General features: G+C 44.2%; 2 protein-coding genes across 5 annotated transcripts in view; one reads left to right on the top strand and one right to left on the bottom strand.

Moving 5' to 3' along the window:
• Window positions 1-6881, bottom strand: part of elavl4 (ELAV like neuron-specific RNA binding protein 4) — a gene marked incomplete at both ends in the record, with an annotated part of 68841 nt that extends 61960 nt beyond the window's left edge. For 2 of the 4 annotated variants that reach the window (XM_079740416.1, XM_079740417.1), the window contains 2 exons: window positions 5777-5917; window positions 6834-6881. In XM_079740416.1, coding sequence (XP_079596542.1) covers window positions 5777-5917; window positions 6834-6881 — 189 coding nt within the window. The remainder of the gene's footprint in view (window positions 1-5776; window positions 5918-6833) is intronic. The other 2 variants (XM_079740418.1, XM_079740419.1) reach the window with 1 other exon arrangement.
• Window positions 6882-12320: 5439 nt separating this feature from the next.
• agbl4 (AGBL carboxypeptidase 4) overlaps window positions 12321-16801 on the top strand; it is a gene marked incomplete at both ends in the record, with an annotated part of 247957 nt that continues 243476 nt past the window's right edge. Inside the window, 3 exons of the mRNA XM_079740054.1 lie at window positions 12321-12330; window positions 12759-12831; window positions 13980-14098. Of these exons, the coding sequence (XP_079596180.1) occupies window positions 12321-12330; window positions 12759-12831; window positions 13980-14098 (202 nt within the window). The remainder of the gene's footprint in view (window positions 12331-12758; window positions 12832-13979; window positions 14099-16801) is intronic.

Raw genomic sequence — 16801 nt, 5'->3', positions numbered from 1 at the left:
GCTATCCATATTTACCCTGTGCCCTCTTTCCATGTATTGTATCAAAACATTGTTTCAAATGAAATGAAACCATGTCAAAGAAAAGTAATTATTTTATCTCGGAAATTAAATGGCTTGCTCTAATAACCAAAATAAAAGCTATCTTGGGGAATAATAACTGAAAGAAACCACAAGCAGTGAAGCCTAAATATAAATTTATGCTGCGTACGGCCATCATAGACATCTCATACGTTACCGTAAGGGGTTTTAATAGTTTGTTTAATTAACTTGGGTCTAGGCTTATCCCCACTGCAAATACTACTTTAATTGAATTACCGTTATTTCTGTTTGCTGCAGAAACATCAAGGGCTTCTCCGAGAACCGGCCGCACGCACAGTGAAGGCGGTACGCCGGACCGAACCCCCTCAGCCGCATCATTTACTGGTACACAGGTAAAATTACAGGTCATTATTTCCGGGTCAAAGTGTCTGAACACAAGACGCTGACCTTCGTCTGGGCGTGGGCGTGTGTTGTTTGGTGCTCGCCCCCCCCCCCCCCCCCCCCCCCCCCCGGGGACAGACTGCTGTTTATGGATCACATCCATCTGCCAGCCTTGAGTGTGTTCCCTTTTATCGGAGCCCTTGGTAGTAAAAAAAAAAGAACACATGATGCACCGAAAAACCCAGTGAGCAAAAGAGCGCACATGTATGAAAAACTAGCCGTTACAGAAGGGCAGGATTACAGGACTGCTAATGTAAATATAGAGACTCTACGAAAAGAAGGGGAGGACAGACTGACAAACGGGATGCAGATAGACAGATGGACATGGTTCACCTCACTCTGCATTTGTGTGTGTGTGTGTGTGTGTGCATGTTAGTGTGTGTGTGTGTGTGTGTGTGTGGGGGGGGGGGGTGGGCGTGGGTGTGTGGGTGTGTGTGTGTGTGTGTGTGTGTCCGCCTGCAGACACCTGCTCCGCTCTGCAGTGACGGCTCCCAGCGGGACACAGGCTCAGCTGCTGAACACTAGGCTCTCCCTGCAGCACTGGTGGCCTGACACGTACACACACGCACACACACACACATACACACACATACAGACACACACACACACATACAGACACACAGACACACCCTCACACACACACACACACACACGGACACACACTTACGCAGACACACACATGCACAAACGCACGCACGCACAAACGCACACACACGTACACGGACACACACCCTCACACACACATACGGACACGCCCATGAACGCACGCACTTGCTACCGACCAAATCTACTGCCCCCTGGCCTGCCTTACAGTGTCTATCAGCCGCTGCGGCTCTGTAACTGACACACCACATGTGCTCATATCAAGCTCAAAACCCAGACATGATGTGCAAACACACATACACACACACACTCACACACGTGACAATAACACACACACACATAGACACACACATATATTCAGAAGCATTGACAGCCTGACAGCAATTTTAATACAACAACTTTTTGTTTGTTGTGATGCTGCTGTGTATTTGCTTTCCTCTTTAACGTAATTGATTGTGCAGTCGGCCATTTGAGACAAATTATAGGTTGGGCTGGACAGGACATTGTCCATGGGCCGTCATAATGCAGTCCATGCATTATGGCATTATGCGAGATAGTTAAATGGACGAGTCCCGGTAGAAATGACACAAATTATGGCCTTATCTGCAGTCAACACATTGACATTGCATTAAGGTGACAGACAGACAGACACAGACACGCACAATGTATATGTAATGTTGTTGTATATGTATTGTATCTTCTCCCAATCTTGGTCGGCCTTTGCTGGTATTTTCTCCATTTTTATATTGTGTCTAAATATGAATCACGTAAGTCAATCATTTGAGACGCATCGTAATTTTCTGCTATCTGCTGCGTAACAAGAAACTAGCGGCATCACGGCTGTATTAATCAACCGCCATTGTGTTCAAGAGAATTATGGTTCCATCTCTGTGCGATGTCTCGGTGTTTCCCACATATCTCTCCTACCCTCTCTTTTTCTCAGTGGGAGCAGATTTTCCTTTCTGCTATCCTCGAGTGAGCTGCTGCACCTGTTTGTGCCTTGATGACGGCAGGGTTGTGGAGCATAAATGAACTAATTTCCTGGTTATAGAGAGCACTGCAATCAAAGAAGAGGGGAAACGCAGCAAGCGGCAGATGGAGGGAGCTAATGATTGTTGTGAAAGGGAGATGACCTCCAACAATCTACTCGCTCTGCCAGGGCAGGCTTCAGATTTTGCTCGAGAATGTGTCAGACTGTTAGCGTGCTCCCAATGAGGATTTGAAAAAAAAAAGATACAAATATATCTATACATATTTATGCCGACTATGTGGATGACGATGAAGGACATCTTGAATGATTTTCAAGGAAATGGAAAAAAAACCAAGACTGGAAATACTCAACACTGAATATTATTACAGGGAACAGCAGGTGCATGTGCCGGGATATCAGTAAATCTTTTTCCCCTCTGCTTTTTTTAAATTAACGTCATTCAGTGGCGCAGAACGGTGCATTGCAGGTTGTATGATACAAACCAACAACTCTTTTTCGCCGCTCACACCAGCTGTGTGCCCTTTTAATTTTATCTTTTTCTATTTCAGGGCGCACGGCTGCAACCGCACGGTTGCCTTTTAACTGTTGGTTGCCGTGGAACTACAGATGCTCATTCACAGTGCAGAAATATCATTTCAGATCTCAATCTATTGCTCTTTTACCTGCTCCCCCAAGAACTATATCCATTATCAGATTGATCAATAGTTCCCTAGTCGATTTTTGATGTTCCATTTGAGCAGAAAAAAACTCATCTGAAACATTCAGGGTTCATGGCATCAGGAACACACACACGCATACACACACACACACACACACACACACACACACACACACACACACACACACACACACACACACACACACACACACACAAACAGACAATTAATGTTGCCTGAAAACAGCCATGTATGCATAGACTACATTCACATGTGTTATATACAGACACGCCCAGTTGAAACACAGTTGAATGTAAGATAGCAGCAAACCTGAATGCAAGAGTAGGTGACAGGATGAAGCCATTAAGCTATTTATTCATTTATTCACAGTGACCAATCATACAGCAAGCCCTCCATTAACAATTGCCTGCTCATATAAATTATTCACCATATTTAAGATATTTCAAACAAACTTTCAATGTAAAGACATGGACCATACTGGTTGAACACTAAACAGAGGCAGGAAATATAACATACTGAGAAACTCATACTGCGATGCACTATACACTGACAATATAGGAGGGGGGATGTTTTAATCCTATTTTAAAACTGAAGTTGTTTTAAAGGTAGAAAATTGTTAGCCACTTTTGAGGCTCTACACACCAAAGCCATTAGAATCTTCCAGCACATTTATCTAATGTATGCAAATGATCTAGCTGTGCTTAATGAAGGCACCATTAATCACCATAACGATGGTCTGTTTTAAACAGAGTAATCACGCACACATATGCACACACACGCACAAACACACACACACACAGACAGACACACGCACATACAGACACAGGGACACACAGACGCGCACGTATGCTCACACGCATACACACACGCATAAACACACACACACACACACACACACACACACACACACACACACACACAGAAGTGGATATGCCTGATCATAAACCGTAACCCACGCTAAAAAATGAAAAGACAAAACAAAGACGGTGTTACTAAGATGTTTTCCAAGAACTACAAGCAATAATTCACAAGCTGAATTACAGTTTTTATGGCTTATTAGGAAAGTGAAAATATACGTTTGTGATTTTTTGATTGATTTACTTTGTTAGTTATATTCAATATGCCTATGCCTTACCATGAAATTAATACGACTATTAATCACATGGCGCGTGACAAGCTATTGATCATGAGCTCAGCAACATGGATTACATTCTGCACCTTTAATGTCAATCATATTAACATATGAATACAAAGAAAAAAGCATTGTAGCAGTCATATTTATATAACAAAGAATTCCCTGGCAATTGGTCCAATAAACCCTCGACGGAAACTCAACATGACAGGAGGATAGAAAGCATATATATTGTGAATCGACATATGGGGTGAGGGAAATCATTTAGCATGGGGGATTTGTTTTTACCCGTAACACGTAAACACTGGGCGCGCTCCGAGGACGCCTTGGAAATCTACGACACATCCTTGGAGCCCTGTTCCTCTCGGAGTGCCTTTCAATCCCATACCCGCATGCTGCCCTTATACCCGTACACCCCTCTATCCCTGTACTCATATACCCGTTCACCCTCTCCCCCTCTCCTCCCTCTCTCCTTCTCCTCCCTCTCTTCCTCTCCTCCCTCTCCACCCTGCTCCTTCTCCTTCCTCTCCCCCTCTCCTCCCTCTCCTCCCTCTCTCCTTCTCCTTCCTCTCCCCCTCTCCTTGCTCTCCTCCCTCTCTCCTTCTCCTCCCTCTCTCCTTCACCTCCCTCTCCTCCCTCTCTTCCCTGCTCCTTCTCCTTCCTCTCCTCCCTCTCTCCCTCTCCCCCTCTTACCCTCTCCTTCTCCTTCCTCTCCTTTCTCCCTCTCCCCCCTCTCTCCCCTCTCTCCGCCCTGCATAAGCATCCACAGTACAGGTACCCCCGGGCTTCGTCAGCAGCATGACAGCGGTTACGAAGGCTTCCAACAGGCTCTGGGGTTGGGGTGGGTGGGCTATGGGCTGGGGGGGTGGGGGGTGGGGGGGGGACCTGAGCCACAAGCCCCACCAAGCAAGAGCCCCCAAACAGCCGATTAGACACCCACAGCTTCATGTCGCTCTAACGCAGCGAGGCAAGGATTTTCTCCCAACTTTTTTTTTTTGCCTAAACGCTCAGGGTTTTTCTCATGCCCACTTTTTTTTGCCTCTCACTCTCTCTCACTCTCCCCCTCGCCCGCCTCCCTTTTCCCTTGAACTCTGCTTTGCTATGTAAATGGCACCGTGGTGTTGACTCAAGAACAGAATACACTCTTGACTATCGCCGGCACTTCCGCTGCCTCTTCACTCGCTAATAATTCAATTATGCTCATTTCGCTGTTAACATTGAAGCCATGGATTACATAGTATGCCGTCATAGGTCTCAGTGTACAAGCAATTAGAAAATGATTATGACTTACAAGAGTCTACACCATTATTGCATGCATACATACTTATTATTATCAAAATGGCCAGTTTTATAGATTCATTTATCTCGAACCGAAGAGTCGTTATCATCAACGCGCTCTCTTGACAGTGAACTGAATAAAAAACATATTATCAACACGCACACACACAAACGCGCACATCAACGGCATCACACATGCATACACACACAAAACAATTCCCGTTCCCCTGATAGCAAACCGACTGGCAGAGGCTAAAGACGGAGTAGGCGGCCGTAATTGAACGTACATAACAATGTAAATATTTACTAAAGCAATCCAATCGGGAATACGGTGCGTATACCATCAATTGATTTGCTTTCTTTTTCCCCTCTCTCTTGCTGTCTCTCTCTCTCTTTCTTGCCTCGCACACACACACACACACACACAGACACGTACACCCACACATGTTCACCCCTGCAGCTCCTACTAGCACATGCACCACGTACACACTCGGCAGGCGCTGGCTATCCCCCCGATCTATCCTCAAGCGAAGCCCTCCCTTTTCTGATACCCCCATCAAGCCGGTGTGGTCATTAAAAATGAATGGAAATATATTGGTCTGTCTATCCTCTTACCAGGGGTGACCTGTAGCCCAGCTGGGCTGGCGACGACAGGGGATCCCTGGGAAATAGCGGCGAGTGCGTCTCGGGGACGGAGCCCGCGCCACTGGCTGCTAGTCCCGAGAGCTGCCCGTACCTCGCCATCATCTTGAGATGCTGCTAGCAGAACACACACGCTCATACACAAGACACAGGAGGAGAGGGGAGGGGAGGGTGGCAGGGAGGACGGGAGGGAGGGAGGGAGGGAGGGAGAAGAGGGGAGGAGGGCGGAGGGGATGGAGGTTGGAGGAGGAGGAGGAGGAGGAGGAGAGCGGAAGAGAACAGATAACAGCAGGTAGGAAGCACAGAGAGAGAGGGAAAGAGAGAGAGGGAGAGAGAGAAAGAGAGAGAGATAGATAGAGACAGAGAGGGGTAGCGAGAGAATGGTAAAGGACAGCGGCAGCAATGGGGCGAAGAGGAGGACGAGGAGGAGGAGGAGGAGTGGGGGGGGGAGGACAGGAAGAAAGAAGAGGTAGAGGGGGGATTACAGAACAGTGTGCTCTCTCACACAAATGCGTGTGTGTGTATCCTCGCACACGCGTACACAAATTCAGAGTCACGCCTACAAGCGCACACGGACACGCACACATGTGCTCATGTGTGCACACATACGAGCCTAGCCCCAGGTGGCCAAAAATTTCACGAGCAAAGCCGAGGTTTTTGATGGCTACCATGCTTTTTCGGGGGGGGGGGGGGGGCTATTTTTTTGGTTGTCGTAAATTAGACGGCGTAAAGTAGTATGCATCACATGGGAACAGCCCCAGTCCTAGCTCTCCGTTTGTTACTGCAAGCCGGGATGAGAGTGAGTAGCGTAGCAATCCCTTATTCTCCGTACTGACCGCCATGCCGAGGGGAGAATACTACAGTGTCGCTGTTATCAATCATTGCCTCTGTCCCTCTGAATATGAGCATACAAAAATGTACAGACACGCACAAACACAGACACACTATATCACACAAGACAAAATGGTTGGCAGCAGACGGGGAAAAAACAGGTGAGGTGAAGAGAATTGACTAAATTGGGTGTCGTTACCTCATTGCTCAACAACGCGGCGTTGAGTGTTCGGCTTATTTCGAACATCTTCAGATTCAGTGCTTTTTTTTGCTCTTTCACGTTCCTTGTTCTCTCTGGTTTCTGCCAGTGGTCTCCCCTTCAGTTCTTTCCTCCTTTGCCTCACAGATTGGGAGTCAGTCCCCGGAAAAAAACAACACAAAAAAGCAAACAAACAAACAAATAAAGAAAAATAAAAAATAAAAAAAGGAAAGCAGCAGTTGAAGAAGTGCGGGTTAAAGGTAGTGGGGTGATACAAAATCCTCAGGTTTAGATTTTCAGGGTTCTGAATGTTTCAGGTTTCTCTTTCCTCTTTGATTTCTCTCTCTCCCCTCTCTCTCTGATAGTGGACCTCGCTTGACTGTGGTGGCAGTAGTGGTGGCGTACGAGCCCAGGGTGTCCGCGCACGTCTGAGGAGTCAATATGTTTCTCGCTCTCTCTCTCTCGCTCTCTTTCGCTCTCTCTCTTTTTTCCCTCCCAAATCTCCCCAGAGTCAGCACATTAAAACAGGCAGTCAGGCGGTCGGTTGCTTGGGCTGGCAGGCTGGCTGGCTCCCTTATCTGTCCCCCGCACACTGGCTCACACAATACACTCCGAACCTCACACTGCTCACTGGCAGATTAGCCTGTCCCAAAACATAGCTCTTAGTTTAAACTCCCCCCTCTCTCTCTCTCTCTCTCTCTCTCTCTCTCTCACTCTCTTTTTTCTCTATCACTTCCTCTCGCTCTCTTCTTAGCGCTCCCTGAATCTGGTTCTTGCTCTCTCTCTCTCTCTCTCTTGCTCCCTCTCTCTCTCTCACTCTCTTTTTTCTCTATCACTTCCTCTCGCTCTCTCCTTAGCGCTCCCTGAATCTGGTTCTTGCTCTCTCTCTCACTCCTCTCTCTCTCTCTCTCTCTCTCTCTCTCTCTCTCTCGCTCCCTCTCTCTCTCTCTCTCTCTCCCTCGCTCCCTCTCTCTCTCTCTCTCGCTCTCTCTCTCGCACTCTCTCTTGCTCTCTCTCTCTCTCGCTCCCTCTCTCTCTCTCACCCTCTCGCTCGCTCTCTCTCTCGCTCTCTCTCTCTCTCTTACACATACTCTGCCTATCTCTCTCTCCACCTACCCCCTTGCTCACGCATTGATGCAGCTACAGTTCACCGTGCTACCACAAGGTGGGCAGACTGTTCTAGCGACAGCGACACCACCATTGCCCACAACTACGACCATTCTCCTCCATCACACTCATATTTCTTTCTCCTCTCTCCACTTCTCCTGTTCATTTCCGTCCGTAAAATGAATAAAATGTATTAATATCAGGTGGGGTGAGACAACAGGTAGATGCTTCACACCGTTCGGCTATCTGACCCTGGCTTTGAGATCACAGAGAGCGAGAGAGAGAGAGAGAGAGAGAGAGAGAGAGAGAGAGAGAGAGAAAGAGAGAGTAGGATAAAGGTATCGGGGTAGAGGTGAAGGATCAATTCTGCCTGGCTCCCTTATCTAATTACAGCTCTTACAAAACCAGCTGGTGGATTCAACTGACAAGGACTGTCAAGGACTTTCAGATAGAAAGATATGGAAGCAAAAAAAGAGAAAGAAAGCATGCATTCAGCAACTCCCAAGAGGTCTCAGGGTAAAGATGCTGTACACATACAAAAAAAAAAAAAAAACTCCATTCAGAGACCTACATGTTCGTGGATCAAGGGTACCTGAGAGGCAGCTGGCTGCTTGGAGGAGTAAGGAGGAGGAGGAGGAGGAGGAGGAGGAGGAGGAGGAGGACGAAGAGGAGGAGGGCTGGGCTGGTGCAAGCACCAAGGTCAGGTGGTCGGCGTGTTGTCAGCAGCCACAGTCGGGGCGTGGTGCCCAGATGACGAGGCAGGACGCTCAGCCGGCCTGGCACAGGGAGTTCCCAACCAGGGAAACAAACTAAGAAGAAAACAAAAGGAAAATACAGCAGAAACTGAGGTGAGGGAGAACAAGTGATCGGGATGTGAGCCTTGTACATTGTTGATGTCAATATGCAATATCAAATTCAGCGATATGCAGAGCAAGGGTATCCAATGTGTACTTTAATGGTTGTAATTTAATAACGTAGAAAGTTCATCAATAGAGGTGTTCCTTAAAAATAGCAGTAAAAATATAAACTGGTTCTAGGATGAATCAGGGAATCGTTATTTAATAAACAAAGCTAACGGACACAATTTTGCATTACTGGTGGTTCAGTGGCATTGATAGGGCTTTGTCCCCAGTGGTTTGGATGTGCTTTTCCTCCCTTGGCCCAGAGAGGGGAGAGTGGCCAGTTAATAGCAGCCTATTGACACTGGACCATCTGCTGAGGTGGACCATCGCCAGCAGAGCTGAAAGCTGGGGGAGAGGGTGGTTTGAAAAAAAATACATGTGTGTGTGTGTGTGTGTGTGTGTGTGTGTGTGTGTGTGTGTGTGTGTGTGTGTGTGTGTGTGTGAGAGAGAGTGAGAGAAAGCTTGAGGGGGAGAGAGAGAGAGAGAGAGAGAGAGAGAGAGAGAGAGAGAGAGAGAGGGAGAGAGAGAGAGAGAGAGAGAGAGAGAGAGAGAGAGAGAGAGATGGGAGATGGCCGGGAGAGCAAGAATAGTGTAATAGATTGATGGCAACGGTTAAAGTCGCAGTGGGCACTTCAACTAGCTCGTAGCTTAAAAATACCTGGAGAGATTTGTAGTCAAAGCTGAACGATATTGATTTAGATTAATATTGAAATATATTATTGATTTCAATAATATTGAAATCCATATCCCCCCCAAGAACACTGTTCTGAATTGTCTATATTTTAAATGTCTCCCACATACCAGCAGGGACAGGATTAATCTTCAACATTTAAATATGTGTAAGGTTGAGTGACTTTAAATAATTGTATTTCCCATCGTAGAATATGAAAACCTTGAATGCTTCATTTACATTCAACACATACATTGACTCGTTTCATGGTGTTTATCCGCTCACACTATCCATTGGACAAAAATGACAAGAAATGCTGCAATCTCCCCAATCTTTTGGGGATAAATGTGTTACACAAGGATACGTCTTTTCAGCAAGACTCAAGTATGACTGCGTTGTATAATATTTGAACTCACACAAAAGGGCGACCAGCCACATCCCTGTTCTGCAAAGTCCCCTGTGCCTGACCCCCCCCCCCATGTGTGTGTGTGTGTGTGTGTGGGGGGGTCAGGCAGTGCCTTGGGGCTGGGAGGGGGGCGGGGGGGGAATGCTGGTGGTAGGGGGGAGCTGTCAGTTGAATCATCCAGAGTGAGGGCTGATTCCTCCGTCAGCTGCCTCTCAAGCCTTCCTCCCTGACCCTCCCCTAACTCCCCAGAGCCCCCTGATTGCTGTCACCATAGTGATTCTCTGTGTCCCGCTGCCCAGTACTATCCACCGGCCGTGCGCCCCACCCACCCCTCCACACACACGCACGCACACACACACGCACAAACGTGGGAGCACACACATGTGCGGGCACACACACACACACACACACACACACACACACACATGGAAACACATACAGACATACTGTCACACACACACACCCCCACCCACACAGACAGACACACACAGACACACACAAACACACATATACCCTCCCGTGCACACACACATATACACACACAGACACACCACCTGTCTCTGGCTTCCCATTGCTTGCCTTGATTTTTGCATGACTTCCTAGATCGCGGATGAGGGACTGCAACTATGAGGGGACCACCCATAAAACGTCTGGGATAAAAAGGGTTTCCCTGTATCTACCATGCCATACAAATAAACCCACACCCGATGACATTAACAAATGCAGCCATGCACACACATACAGACACAGATACACGTGCACATACACACATCCTCCGCTGCCCATTCAAACATAATAACACGACAACAAAGAGTTATATAAAAAAATATGTTATGACTGTTCCACAGCCATGGACCATTCCATGGTGCGCACAGCCGAGGTGCCGTCGCTAGCGACGAGAGCCTACCTTTTTTGATCACTTTTACACTTAAGAAGAAGGAGCGTCTTTCAAAAACACTTAAAAGGGCAGTTGGAAGATATTCTCTGTAAGACTAGCACTCACCTATCCCCAAGAGGTTCACGGCCATGTTCTGCTAGAAAGCATGCGTTGTAGTGTGTCCTACCATCACTAAACCACACACGCACATGCTAAAAATAGACCCATGCTCTCAACTTGTGCTATACCATACTGTCATAGTTACATTCAAACATGACAGGGTAGTTTACAGCGGAGCCCATATGTGTTCAGAATTCATTTGAGGTCTTGAAAAACATTTGATTTGAAAAATAAAAACAAACTCTCTTGAGAGGTAATTAAATAGTGAGGAATATCAGAAAGGACAATCTTATTCTTTCAAGGTCTTTTTTCCCCATTAAGTGATGCATTCATTAAATCGCTTTGTACTGTCCCTACAACATGTGCTGTACTTCAAACACGCACATTTCAAATAGTGTAAAGTTTTTTGTATTTTTTGGCCTGAATGATAATCAGTTAGAAAGGTGCACTAGAATACACAATATGAGCACACTCAACAACACAACGCACACTATTATCAACTTAAAAAAAAATACAAATAATATTGCAACGTTTTTGAATATATGGCTAAGTGATTTGCAAAGGTAGTAATGTAGTAATAGGTTTTTCTAGCCATAACATCACGCATTAAAGCTCATCTTTTTGGACTCCGGGTCAGGTAGCCATGTTATCTCTGATAGGTAAGTGTCAAGAACAACTTCAGACGACCATTCCGCCACGTCCCTGCATTCTCTCAATTAAATCACTCGCAAGATACAAGGGAAACATGTAGCATATCCAATTCATTTCTCTTGCCCTACTCGCCCCATAATTCAATTTCAATCATTCCCCTGCTTGAAAATGACTGATTGTACCACCATGCAGCTCTTTAATTGGCCCAGAGTTAAGGGAATGATATAGCATGAAGGACGGCTATTCAATTTTCAATTTCGGGCAAAATATTACGGAGGAGCACAGGATAGTCGTCCTGTCATCTGAGAAATAATCAGGCTGACCTATCTGTTCAGCGGCCTGTTGATGCCCACCATCAAATACAGATCACACTCACACAAAAACCATTGACCTTCCCCTGGTCAAATTCATTTGCCCCCACTTGAAACCAGCGTCTAGACCTAGAAATGAGCAGCAGTTGTTGCCTGTGTTCCTCTTGCTTCAGGACTTGTGGTCGTTCATTTAATACCTTTAATCAGGTGCAGCCCCTGTAATGGAAAATGAATCAGAGCCAAGCTTGATTGGCCCTGATGACATCTACTATACAGCGACTGTCGAAAAATCCTCCAGCTTTAATCAATCTGCTGGGTAATTCCAGACGTCCATGCTACCTGCTGTGATGGGCAGTCCTCCTCCTCTGAAATTGCTATTGTGACCACGGCAGTGAGGCTGAATATATGGGAAGCAATGTGCGTGCATACTATTGTTGTAGTGGATGCACTTCAGTATTCACTCGACCTAAATACATCTCCCTCTTTCTTTTTTACCTATGACAGCTTCATTGTTGGTAGCCCATTATATTCATTCATTGAATTGATTGTTTGTAATCCGACTCAATTCTATTGTAGTTTTTTTACAGAACAATTTGGATTAAATTTAAGTCAATTTAATTTACTTATTGACCACAAGACTGTGAGCGTTATCTTTGAAAGCCTTTCTTTTAATTTCATTTAAAATCTGTTGTTTTAGGTTTGACATATAATGTTAGTTTTCTAGCATTTCAACTTTTTTTTTGTAATAACATATGTTTTATAACAATATGCATCATTTACTATATTGTATTTCATATAATTCCTTGGTGCTGATGCAAATCGATGCGTGCCTCACCTCACGTCACGCAAGTGTGTTCCCACGTTGCCTTGGTAACACTCAGCGTCCTCTGCGCGCGGGGCACATACGGAGAGGAAGATGGAGGAGAATGTTATGAAAGACGTCGAGACTGGTGTGTAAATGTAGCTGTTAGCAAGCGTTCTCCTCGTTTCATCTAACAAGTCGAACGCAAGGAATAGCATCCGCCTCTCTCACCTAGAAATCATCTTCTATAATGTTGCATGCCAGGATAGTAACGCCAGCGTGTGCTCTGCTAGCATGCTAGCATGCAGGTGCATGGATGTAAACAACAGCTATCTCAATAATGTGTTATGAGTTAGCTTGGTTGCTACTGACAACAAAGTGATTCTACTCATTGTTGTGGATACATGTAGTTGACAAGCATTCCGAGCCTCAAATGATATTACAACATTGTGATACATACGCTAGAGAATGATTTTAAAGGTTTACTCGGCTGGTGTTCGCCAAATGATAACACGGGGGGTTGTCTCCTATCGATTGTTGCCTTACCTTGTCCATTTGCAAACGTTGGTTTGACGCATTTTAGCTGTGATCAATTTGCGTATTTAATGCTGCCTCATTTACCATCAACCGAATTCAAGACAACGATGGGACAGTCATTTAAATTCAGTCTAACTATAACTTCAATACAATTAAACTAATTGCATTATAGCAGCAATATCAATTATTTTGTGTAGCAATTAGGACAATTTAAGGGATACTTAATTATTTACATGCATGGTGTGAATTGCATTGAGTTATTAACCATCATTAAATCATACTGGTTATGCAAGGTTTCTTTTTCAAAACAAATTTTGACTGTTATGTTTATGAGATGATGAAAAGCTGAAGTCACAAGTCAGAATACATCTCTGCTGCAATTTTCAAATAAAGTTTTCATACAAAAACATTGTGATGCTGTCTGTCACTTGTCACCTCAGTAAGTCAAGTCAAGTGCAGTAGTCAAATGTTTCTGATTTACATGGAATCTTATTTATCAAAACAAAACAAATGAGATTATATTCATCTAGACTGACACATCATCACACTCAACCCTTATAACATGTGCTGATTTATGAAATTATTCTTAGTTAAAGTGTCTGTGTCATAATATAAACCTGTACTGAAAATACTACCAATATGTCATAACAAGTCAATTAATCAAAAATTATAACATCCACCAAAACAAAGGAATACATTTAATACAGAAATTGCTGTGCATAAGTGGTTGACCAACAATGGTTTCTGTGAATTCTCCAGGTAGTGAGGCAGGTGGAGAGGATGCCTTGGTGGGCAACGTCAACAAGCTGACGGTCACCCCACCAGGGTACCCTGGACCCCAGCGGAAAGGACACCTGGTCTTCGATGCTTGCTTCGAGAGCGGTGAGTCACTGTGATGACCGCTTCGATTCACAGTTCAAGCTGGAAACTAGTAGCCCGTATGGTAAATGGTAAATGGACTCCATTTACCATTCATTACCATTCATTTAGTTTTTCCAGGGAGTGGCCACTCAAAGCGCTTTACAATATTGCCTAACATTCACCCATTCATGCACACATTCACCCACCGACGGCAGTGTCAACCTTGCATGGTTGCCTTCACCCTAACTCCTTGTCAGGAGCAGTTGGTATGACGCTATTCGATTTCGAGGGGCAGTTGGTATGACAAATTTCGATTTTGATTTTAGCATCTAACGATCACAAAACTTTTTATTTTTTAATTTTTTTTATTAAGCGTTTTATAGAAAGTGCAGAACAGCTGGATACATATGGGTACATTATTTTAGATTTGAACTATTTTTTTTTTCCATTTGGAAATTTGAAGTGCTCAGTTACTAAGTGTTTTTGGGAGAGACATGCTGAATAAATACATCATGTTTTCAAATTCAAAAATAATGCCTTGAATAATCGTGATTTCAATGTTGACCAAAATAATCGTGATTATGATTTTTTCCATAATCGAGCAGCTCTACGCTCTACCTACTGAGCCACATGCCGCCCATGTATTTTAGACTACCTTATTTCACAACCAATTAAAATTCACACAATTGGCTATTTGGTCGGACATTTGAGGTATTATTGCATAATGTTGGGGTCAGGATAGTGTTTGACTCCCAGGAAAAAGCTACCGGTTTCCATCTTGTCCACAGCTTCCTTGTAAGCATCCCTGAGCATGATGCAAAATATCTGATCTTAAGAACATCTGCTGTTATTGACAATCGCTTCTTATTAAAACGTCTGCTAAATTATAAATACTGTGCTTAATTTGTGTAATTTTAAAGTCACACTTAAATTTACTAGTATTTTGTGAAAATAAAGTGATTCTTTCAGGATGAACAATGAAATAGTCTACAATATTGATCTTACAAGTGAATATTCAAACCTGGCTTTTAACAGTAAATATATTAGACCACAGCACAAAATGAGAATTAAACATATTAGCTAATAAGCTAATAAGTGATTGCTCTCCCACCATCCCCATCGTTCTTGTTGAAGAGAGGCAGGGTATCGAGATCATTTGTTTGAGTGTGCTTTGTTATGGACCTTTGTTATTTTTCTGCCTGTTGATCGGCACTGCAACGCAAGTAAAGTGCTTCTTTAATAGTAACAGGGTCTAGTGGGCACATAAATACACATCTATACAATATACACACACGTACACACACACACACACACACACACATACACACACACACACACGCACAATCACACAGACATACTCCTACACACATACACACGCTGGCATACACATCAATATTACACATATACATACTCACACAAATACACACAGGCAGACATGCACACACACACACACACACACACACACACACACACACACACACACATACACACACACAGACACACACACACACACACACACACACACTAAAACACAAGAGTGATTCCGAGAATCAGCAGGTCTCCTTGGGACTGAATCTCAGCGTTAAGATTAGGTTCAGATGAGACTCAGATTTCATATTTCTGACAGACAGGCTCATTTTAAGCTTCTGCAGACTGAGCCTTAACTTTACCTCATCTATTTCTGATGTTTTTGGCCCAGCTGTCACGGAATGTTCTACTCTAAAGTGGATTTTTTCAATTTTTCTCTCCCTTCATAGTATAGTTCATAATGTTGACATCTTCTTTCCAATATGTTCTTTTATTCTCTGCACCCATTTGATTAACTTGTATTGGACTGAAGGTGCATCAAGCGCTCATTTATAGAACGCATACTGCAAACATCGCAGTACAGACCTAGAAAGCCAAAAAGAACAGAAAGTAGACAAACATTAGTATCTAATTTACTTTGAAGTACATGACCCATGAAGGTGCTTATTTAACGATTTGGCCGAATGCAAAGTTGTAAACATTTACCATCCTTTTTTAAATTCTTTGCCGAGATATCAATGTTAAAATAATGGCGCTTGCCCTTGCTATAAATTGGCCCATTTTCCCAGATGACTTGGGGGCTGAGGTGCTCAGACATTGATTAATGGTTGCTCAGGTCCCACACTCACATCGGCTAACATACAACTGTTACCGGCTCCGGATGCCCCCCCCCCCCCCCCCCGACTGAATCATAGAATTGATATTAATATCTTTCAAATAACTGCATTACATAAGTTGAAAAGGGGAGGCCAATTGACGTTCACCAGCTAATATCAAATGAATGTCATGTTGCAGTCACAAACACCACCATGGTGTAATGGTTTCTACGTAGATGGTGGCTGTTAATTGCTGTTTTAATTTCTGATGGAACTCTTGGTTTGTAATGACCATTGGTGGTTATTAACCTTATTGAATAATAATTAGCTGCATAGGGATACACTTTAAGAATTTTACTTTTCTGGCACTGTCAGTATTCTTGAAAATATACATAGGTCAATGGTCTATGTTAAATCAGCCTTCCGCTCAGTTATATCAGTAGTTCAATTATTAGCCTTTAAATCACATTTTGATTAACAAAACACTGCAGTAGTCACGCCATGTTGTGTTGTCACTTACATGTCTCAATTGTGTTGACAATGCCTTTGTTCTCATATTGTGTGTCGTGTCTCTCATACCGTGTTGATTTCAAATTTGAAA

The sequence above is a fragment of the Pollachius pollachius genome (genome assembly GCF_949987615.1).
Source record: "Pollachius pollachius genome assembly, chromosome: 7".
NCBI lineage: Eukaryota > Metazoa > Chordata > Actinopteri > Gadiformes > Gadidae > Pollachius > Pollachius pollachius.
The sequence above is the reverse complement of the archived record's forward strand: the minus strand, read 5'-3'. Positions and strand labels throughout refer to the sequence as shown.